The following is a 9,319-nucleotide window of genomic DNA, read 5'->3' as shown; positions in this document are numbered from 1 at the left end:
TCATAACTTCGTGTTTGAAGGTCATATACGAGTGTAAACTATGTAAGGTCTTTTTTCTTGGAAACTTTTCCCTATAAATCTTTTGTGTGTTTTCTTTACTACTTTGTAAGGTCCTTTCTTGGTTATAGCAAAGGAGCCGTTCAAAATTAAAACTTTTTTTAATTTATGAATCCTTTTTGTGGTTTCATCAAATAAGTTCAAACCAAATGAGTCCTTAGGTTTGAAACTGGTAAAACCCTATTACCCTGTTTGTCCCAGCTTAGCTATAAAATCCAGTTTTGGAGATCATTCTTGTGTTGTGAATTTAACAAGGGCTCAAATTAAGGTCAGATACAAATTCGACAGACGAAAAAATATTAGACGATTCTTCTCATTTGTGGACAAAGTTACCTGATATTTGTTGTTGGTATCCCGGCCTCTAGAAGGAGTAATGATTCTGGGATAAAATGGTTGAAATAACAAAAATGTCCCCTCAAACCCTTTTTATACATCACTATCCTAAACTTTTAAAACTAAAAAACATCTCTGAAATGCATCTAATGGGATCGTTCATTTCCGCAAGTCACTAATGTGTTCTCTTCTTTCTCAAGACCAAACATGTCCTCCGTCCGACTTCTGTTTCTTCTTCTTTCTCTCCTTTTCTTGATTTGTGGCTGCTCTTGCTTCAATACGTTTTACATTGTCTGAGCGCATCTTCCATAATCCAGTCTCTGTCTTTACATCTAGAGAGAAAGCACCTGACCGCTGAGATATCAATTGCTGAGGAAAACAAAAACAGTCTGTTCACATCTTCATCAACTTGGAAAAGCGGCTAACAAGATCACAATCACAAAAAACCTACCAAGGAATGACGCATTGCTTCAAGGTTGTAACCAATGAGATCTTTAAATTCCTGTGGTTGTCAGACATGACGAAAGTTGTTCTTCATTTACAAGCTCAGTTCATAAAAATGATAGTAGAATGGGGTCAAGTGTGCAGATAGCGCGTCATTGACATAGGTGAACCGTTTCAACTTTTAGAAAAGAAAAAGACATGGAACATCTTTCAACTTATGCTAAAATTTCTCATAGCAAATGTAATCTATCAAACTTACCTTAATATTACGATGAAGAATGTCTCTTAGACGGGTGACTAGGTGTTTGGCGGAGACCGTTGAAATCAGCTGGTGATGATGATATTGCATTATTATTGTTGCAACCTTACAAGCAAGCTCCACCTGCAACAACAGTAAAAGATAACTACTGTGGAATTCAAAAGCTTAAGCACAATAATTGCCTTATTACATAAATGCAACAAAATTTACATCCCCTTGAAAGAAAATATTAACCTTATCTGGTACAGAGGCCCAATTCTCCAGGTATGACAGGAGCTTCAGAGCATCAGAAAAGGGTAAAGCCTGTAACAATTATTTCAAATATAATATATATACATAGGAAAAGACAAATTCAAAGAGACATCAAATGTTGATATCGATATATGCATGGTCAAAGCTTTAGCCTCAAGAGTACAGAATTGCCAAGGTGACATCTCAGGGTAGGAAAAACTGATTTTCCGAAATGTGATGAAAATCTTTACTTCAAAATGAACAATTACCAGCAAAGCTTGTTCCATATCATTAGTACGAACACTAGAAAATGCCTGAAGAACATAATCTGAAGGAGAAAGCCCAAGCATGAGAATATTCGGTCTGAATTCTGAAACTCTGCCCTTTGATTTGTCATCCTGATGTTCAGCAACACGCTTCAGTTCAGCATCAGCCATGTCCAGTGCTTCAATGATGACATCGGTTGCAGTAAGAGTTTCTAGAGTCTTTTTCCCCTCTAATGCCACAGCTCCCTCCTCTGGAGGTTCTTCCTTAGATTCATACGTATTCTCAAATGCGTTGTTAATGTTTGATTCAAACATCTCTTCCAATCTCTTTTCTTTCTCTTCCTGCAAATCCAGGTAGCAACTTATGACGACTAGCTTAAACCGTCTAAAACTGATGCGGTATCTCAGACATTTACACAGAATATATATACCTCAATAAAAAATGGTTCTTCAGTACGATCCCAACGACGTAAGGAACGATCATGTGATCCTGTAACAATAAAATCACCACGGCTGCTCATAGCAAGACACCAAACTTCAGCATGGTGACCTTCGAGGGTTAAAAGCAACTCAAACTTGTCAGCATCCCAGTACTTCACCAGGCAATCTTTTCCCACAGTAAAAAAGTAATGTGTGTTGGGCACAAACTTAACTCCCGTTACACTGCCATTAAAACGGAGTATCAGCATTTTTGTTAATAGTAAATGGTTACCTAGTTGAATATTAGAGTACTTAATGCTTCTATCAAATCACCTGTCGGCATGCGCGAAAAGTGACTTGAGACAATATCCGTGACCTAGATCCCAAATTTTCACATTTTTGTCCGCAGAGCCACTTACAAGCAGAGCCACATCTGAAGAAATATCCACACACAATACAGGCAGCTTATGACCGTAGAGTGAAAAAGTGGACTTGAGTGAATCCATATAGAAGACCTGAAAACATACGGACATAATATGTATTAGGTCTAATCCAAATCGGACTGAAATAAGAGCCTTGACATGAAATAAAACACAAATATTCAGTAAACGACCAAAAACAATGATGCAACAAAAAAACAAACTGATTTAAAAGTTGTAGCAGTGTAATGAAAACCTAGAATTCAAGCGAGACAGAAGATCTGGAAGGTGATTTCAGGATCTTGTCTCAGTCTCAAACCTTCTCCAGGCTGTTCAAATGTGTGTAAACTTGTGAACAAAATAATTAGGAAGTAGGTTGATTTTTACTAAAGAACCTAAGAGCTAAATCTCAGATTTCGCTGTTAAGCTTATCAGTGTAATACCGGAAAAAACACTGTTTGACTTTGCTTGAGATGTTCTGGTCTTCTGTTACTTTCAGACACTACTTCAATATGTCATGGTTTTTCTGCTTTCAGGATTACCAACAAACGTAGCTCACACCAACTATCAGCTCTTTGATAAAAGATCGCATGTATCCTTCATCAAGATGAAAGGTAAAATATTAGCACACCTTGGTCTCCCAACTACTGATATTTTTGCAGTAGTTATTGTTAGGTGTGGAGCCTGATTAATATGTAATGTACTGATTATATATTAATATTCACGCGGTTATTTTTAGGCACTGTAGCACTATTGATACAAGTATGATCATGATCATGACACTTTTGAGTATTTTTGAAGACTAGTCACTAAAGGGCCCTTTTGTCATTTTATCTATTATTGTAATGTAGTATAAATAGAATATTGTAGGGTTTATTTCTTTAGTTGATTATTATTATTGAAGAACACTTCTCTTAGAGTGAGAGAGAGTCCAACCAAAACTAGGGCATTGCACAAGTGTGGAATCATTTGTGTATTGCATTTTGCTTGATACGTTGGTGCTTGGGTGGTGGATGCCTCTCTTATGTCAATTGTAAGAGATACGTGATAGTTGTGTGTAGTGTTAAGGGTTCAAGAGTGGAATAAGCTCTTGGGTTCTTAGGATTATACCATCCGTTTGTCTATCTTTCTATCCTTATTTTGTTGTAACCGTTGGTAGTATCTTGTATTGTAGCACGTATTGTTCTTGTTGTTATAATGTTGTTGTTCTTCATCCTATTATTGTTACTATAGTTTGGGATTGTTGGCTGCCAATAGTTGTTAAACACCTTATTCTCTTGAGTTCTTGTCGTTGTTCTTGAATCCGAGTGTGGTCAACAAAGAGGTCCACGGTTTCTTGACTAGTGGACTGTTTTGGTGTGTGATTTTTCTGTCTTCCTTGGTCATTCTTATATAACTGTACCTTTTATTCTCATTTTCTCTGTGTAACTGTATATATTCTGAATCATTAATATAAATAGCCCATCCGCCGCGGAGTTTACCCACGGGTGTTACCACGAAATTATTTCTCACTCATCTTTCTCTCTCTCTCTCCTTGCTTTCTTCATCTCTTCCGCTAGATCTAGTGAGTGAGGAAGGTAATCGATCATTACAGTTATTTGCAGTTTCATGTTTCAGTGATGTTAGGAAACCATGTCCTAGTTTCTAGATGTAGTTATCTTATCAGTATCAATGTATTACCCCATGAAATCTAGGCAGAAAATTATTCCAGTTTTTTAGTAGTTCAACATGTTCTCTCTTAACGAACCAGAACCATAGGTCGTGGGAAGAGAACATCAGATTCATCTTACAGCATCTCATAACTAGATACATATCAAGGGACCGTAACACTAAGACATTGGGAAATTACAAAATGTAACAATGAAAAATGCTTTGTTTATTCCATAAGCTTAGAGGTGAGCTCCTAAAGCGTCAAAAATAAACATATGGCAAATATGAAGCAATGAGTAAAATTAAACTCAGAATTTAACAGAAAGATAAGGCGAACAGCGCGGTGCAAAGCGTTAAAAACTGATACCACAAGCAGCATTTGTTTCTCAAGACATAAGCACCAAATAATTTTGCCACCCACCATATTATTCTTTTTATTAAAAGGTAACAACCAGCACAGTGAGGATGAGGAGTAACAAACTCTTAAAAAAAAAAAAAAAAAGAGCTAAGACTGTTACCTTTATTGTGCTATCCAACAAGGCAACAACGATAAATTTACCATCAAGGCTCACAGCAATGGCTAGAACATCATCATTCATTTTTAAGCTCCTTGTAGGAGATGCAGTTAAATGCTTAGAGTCCTGTACGTCAATAAATAGAGCACATCATTATTAGCCAGCAGAATAGGGGTTCTTTTATCCAAGCAGAAGCCAGTGCATGTTAAGAAGCAAGAGTATGGTTGTAAGAATGCCAATCCAGTTTATATCAAGGATCACTTCCATATAAATTAAGTACAGCAATCAGTTATTATATGCAACTATTTCTTTTGTTTAAAAGCACTATATAGCCCCCTTCTTAGTAAGTATAAGAGAACCATTATAGTTGTTGAGCAATATCTTAGTATATGTTTTTTAAGTGTAAATAATCTTTTTTCATAGGACTCCAAGGATCCTTCTCCTAAACCATCCAACAACATTTGGAATGGAAGTGCAGATAATAGCACTACATTGTCAAGAAATATGAAGGTGCAGAGTTATTTAGATGGAGAAAGTAAGACTACGCACTTCACCAGCCTTTTGCACAATTTGAAATTCCCAGAATTTAATGTCGTGATCGGCACTGCCAGTGAGAAAACCTGTCCTATCTGGAGTTAAAGCAATTGAGTGAACAGAACCGCCATGGGCTTCCACTACTTCCACACATTTACCATTATTAACATCAATAAATTCCAAGGTCCCACCCTTTGTACCAATGACCGCATAATTGTTACCTGGAAGAAACAGTCCACAGAGACCATATCCTGACTTAATTGTGTGGAGGCAAGAAAGAGTAGTAGGGTTCCATATTTTTATTGCATTGTGACTAGTCGACATCAAACGAGTGTTATTTGAGCTGAGAGTAACACTTCTGATATCAGCACGATGCCCCTGAAGTTCAATAGGATGCAATTTAGGATTCAATGTGGTACTTGAACTGCTTCCTATATCATGAAATTCCAATAAATTATTGTTCAAAGACAAAGCTAAGGTAGACACTGGATTCTGTGAAGTAGCTTGGGATGGGAAGAAAGAAATTGAGGAGATCTTCTTTCCAGCCCGTAGAGTCTGATAAAGCTTGAAGATATCCGCAGCTGTAACAACAGGATTGGTGCCTCCTTCAGCTCTGCCTTCTTTGGCAACTTTCTTCTTCTTCTTTCTACTGATTCTTCTTTTCGCTTTGCGTTTGGATTCAGACTCATTCAGCACACAGAATACTTCCACCATCTTCCCTGCAACTTGACAAGCCAGCAGGTTTCCAGTCGTGTTAAACCTCACTGTTGCAACTCTATCATTGCTTTGGCGCTGAATTTCACCAAATAACTTCAGTACTTCCCATTTGTTTTCAGTAGCCAACTCCTTATTTACATCTTTTTCGCTTTTGTTAGCAATCAATTGTCCATCAGCTAAATCATGCTTTACAGTATAAAAACGAAGCTCAGGGTCAGCAGAACCTGTGACCAGATATCGTTCCTCAGGGTCAATATCTATGGACCATATTTCAGTATGATGGCCACTTATAATCTGCATGCAGTGTTGAATATCAAGATCCCATACCCTCAAAAATTTGTCCTTAGAAGCCGTTACCAGTTTTCTTCCTGAATCTAAGAACACAAGATCAGTAACCTGCAACATAGATGGCAATGGAAAAAAAATTAGAAAATTGACAAGTACCACATGATTCAGTTAGAAATGCAAGTAGTAAACCTAGTTTGAAGGTAGTATGAACCTGATCACGATGTCCTCGAAGGCGAAACAGGCCAGTCTCACCCACCACATCCCATAAAATAACATCATTATCTTTGCCTCCTGAAGCTAGTAATGATCCAGGCTTATTGTATTGTAGGGCAGTCACAGCCCGTCTATGCCCATTCAGTGTTGTGTCACATATCCCTTTCTCAAAATCCCAGATCCTAATGCTTCCTTCAGCATAACCACTTGCTATCTGCAGTTAAGTCCAATTTATTACCATGAAAACAAATCATAAGTTGATAATCTTTTCTATGAAACTGTAACTATACCTCAAGATTCCCTAATATCATATCTCACACTTAGCACAAAAAAACCAGAAATTTCCCTCAGAACGACCATCACAACGACCCATACAGTGATTCCAGTAGATAATCAGGGTCCCAGTTCATTGGTGACCAAGAATCGTGGTGAGATAGGATGAGTCATTGCATGACTCGTTCTGATCGATCCAAAGTCAAGTCCTGAAACTTGACATTTTGACATCAGTGGCCACGAGACTATCCCAAAAAACCCAATAAATGGGTTCCAGCGACCATGAGTCCAACATACGACTCGTAGGGTCACTGCACGAGTCGTAGGGTGACTCAACGTCACTGTTAACTGTTTTATTAAACGGTTTCTCAAGGGTATTTTGTAATTCCTTGTTTTCCTAATCCCGATACTACATCATTTAAGACTATTCTAAGTGGCACTAAAGGGGATTAGTCGATTAATTTTCTCTATTCACACTTTTAACACTTGGAAAATTACAGAAAGGCGATAAAAGTCGTCTCCAAGGCAGAAGCATCTTCTTCCCAAGTCAAGGCTCAACTTTTTCTAGCAAGAATTCTACACTCCGGGTATGTGCGATTTCAACCATGGGTATCCTTTCACCCATTGTGTCCCAAGAGATTCAGAAATCCTCAGTTTATTCATGAACCAAAGTTTAATGTTTCATTTGGTGGATGAGTTGTCTTTTACTTCAGTTTCCTCATGATCCCTATTTTATTATGACACGACATTCATGGTTTTGAAGTTCAGTATTATACAAATATTTCATGTCTTGTTATTATTAGCATAATTTCACAGAGAAGATCACATGATGTAGCATTTGTTTTTAAACACACAATCTCAGAGTATTTTCAGTATAGATTTATTTTCTAGTATGACTGATATTTTCAGGTTCTACACACCTTCAGAATGCTTTCAGATAAAGTAGATTCTGATATAGTCTTAGGAGACCAATTTTTATGAGTTGCCAGCATAATGTCAGATCGGGAATAGTACTTAGCACTGAGTAGGTAGTCAGGTTCAAATAACACCTACCCTGGACCTACGTGCCAGCATATATTTAGCCCATTGAGGCTCAGTTAGTGGATCCACTTAAGCTCAGGTTCTATATTGATGGCAAGGTATAGAGCAACCCTCCTCAACATGGGTCAGACATTGAACTCCACGTTAGCTTTAACGTGGTTTATGTCGGTTAACAAGCTCTCCCACAGACTCAGTTTTCAGTTTTTGTACATGACCCTCAAGTCAGAACTTAGTTGTAGTTAAATCATGACTTTTCTGATTATCATTTCACTGCATCTCAGATAGGATCATTGTACTACAATTCAGTTTTGCACTCAGTCTGCGTTCAGTATTCTCAACATGTTCAGTTACTTCATAGTTTGCATCTCACATGTTCAGTACATTAGACTACTGACAGCATACATTCGGATATACGTGGTACAATAATTTTATACGCCCTTGTTTTCAATACATCCTCGACTCAAGTAAGCATATAAAAAAAAAAAAAACAAAGAATGCAGATTTACCTGAGATGAGGACTCAGAAGGAGAAGAAGCAATGCATGTCACAACGGCAAGAGAAGGTTTTGAGTATGATCGAACTAGAGTTTTGGAACACTCACCCCATCTTGTATGCCATATGCAAATTTTATCTAAAGCCGGCACTATCAAGTGTTCACCAAACTTGTCAAAGGCTATGTTTGATTCACCCGAAACTATAACCCCAAAACATGCTGCCGGCTCATACCGAAGATATGCTTTCACCATCTTTTATTCACGTCTAGGGTTTATGCTTCTCCGTGAATATCCTAATAACTTGTAACCCAAGCAAAAAAACTCTAAATAATTTTATGTAATTTTTTTATTAGGCTATAGAATGAAATCTAAAAAATAAACCAAAAAGAATTCTAGACAAACTGGATTTGTAATGACACCATAATCATATATTCTTATGATAAAGCTATAAAAGCTTGAGATGAATTAAAGTAGTAACACATCAATTTCTCAACTTTGACCAACCATGATATCTGAAAACAAAGAAAGTTAATAATTTCGATACATGGTTCAACTTAAAACTTATTCAGCACCAAACTGGACTAAGTAGAACCATAAATCTAGATTATTTTGTGGGATATGAAATATCTTTTTTCAAAGACTCTAACAGACTAATAGGAGCAAAACTTCAACTCATGAAAAGAAAAAAAGATGAAAATTACATCTAAAAATATTGGCTTGTAGATGTGTTGCATTGCATGTTGTGGATACAATAAAATTATTTATATATAGAAACTAAACCTAAACCTAAACCTAAACCTAAACCTAAACTAATTGATAAAAAGATAAAGAAAAAAAAAATCCTGAACCCAAAGAACACCGGGCTTTTTTTCCTTTTTAACAAAAAAATAGCGTAAGTTTGGTTTAATCAGTGAAAAAAAGAAATTTTACACGTATGGAAAAAGTCCTAGATTTTAGGTAATAATTAAATGTCCTTTGCTAATTATAAATTTATAAAAATAATTAATAATCTGAGAAAAAGGTGAATAAATAAGTTTGTTTATTGTAGCATATTTAATGTAGGACAAAAAGTTCAAACAATATTTCTAACGCCCTCTACACTTTTTAATATACTAGTTTAACCGCATGTGCCTCGCACATGTAACCTTTAATTATTTAAAAGTAA

General features: G+C 36.6%; 1 protein-coding gene across 1 annotated transcript; it reads right to left on the bottom strand.

Annotated features, from left to right (window-relative positions):
- Positions 1–303: 303 nt before the first annotated feature.
- LOC107853755 (WD repeat-containing protein 3-like) lies at positions 304–9,030 on the bottom strand. The gene is made up of 11 exons (XM_016698742.2): positions 8,167–9,030; positions 6,345–6,560; positions 5,144–6,241; positions 4,598–4,720; positions 2,344–2,525; positions 2,022–2,253; positions 1,594–1,932; positions 1,328–1,396; positions 1,094–1,216; positions 842–892; positions 304–759 (listed from the first exon to the last, which is right to left on the bottom strand). Exons 1-11 carry the CDS (start codon positions 8,404–8,406, stop codon positions 586–588), a joined length of 2,847 nt encoding a protein of 948 aa, XP_016554228.1. The 5' UTR covers positions 8,407–9,030; the 3' UTR covers positions 304–585.
- Positions 9,031–9,319: the final 289 nt, after the last annotated feature.

The sequence above is a fragment of the Capsicum annuum genome, chromosome 9 (genome assembly GCF_002878395.1).
Source record: "Capsicum annuum cultivar UCD-10X-F1 chromosome 9, UCD10Xv1.1, whole genome shotgun sequence".
In the NCBI taxonomy this organism is placed as follows: Eukaryota; Viridiplantae; Streptophyta; class Magnoliopsida; order Solanales; family Solanaceae; genus Capsicum; species Capsicum annuum.
Note: the sequence above shows the minus strand (reverse complement) of the source record. Positions and strands in the feature narration are given on the sequence as shown.

Coding starts and splice junctions, on each gene's coding strand:
- LOC107853755 (XM_016698742.2), bottom strand. CDS start 8,406: ATGGTGAAAGCATATCTTCGGTATGAGCCGGCAGCATGTTTTGGGGTT. Junction 6,561..8,166: donor CTTCTGAGTCCTCATCTCAG/GTAAATCTGCAT, acceptor ACTTAACTGCAG/ATAGCAAGTGGTTATGCTGA. Junction 1,397..1,593: donor ATATGGAACAAGCTTTGCTG/GTAATTGTTCAT, acceptor TAATTGTTACAG/GCTTTACCCTTTTCTGATGC.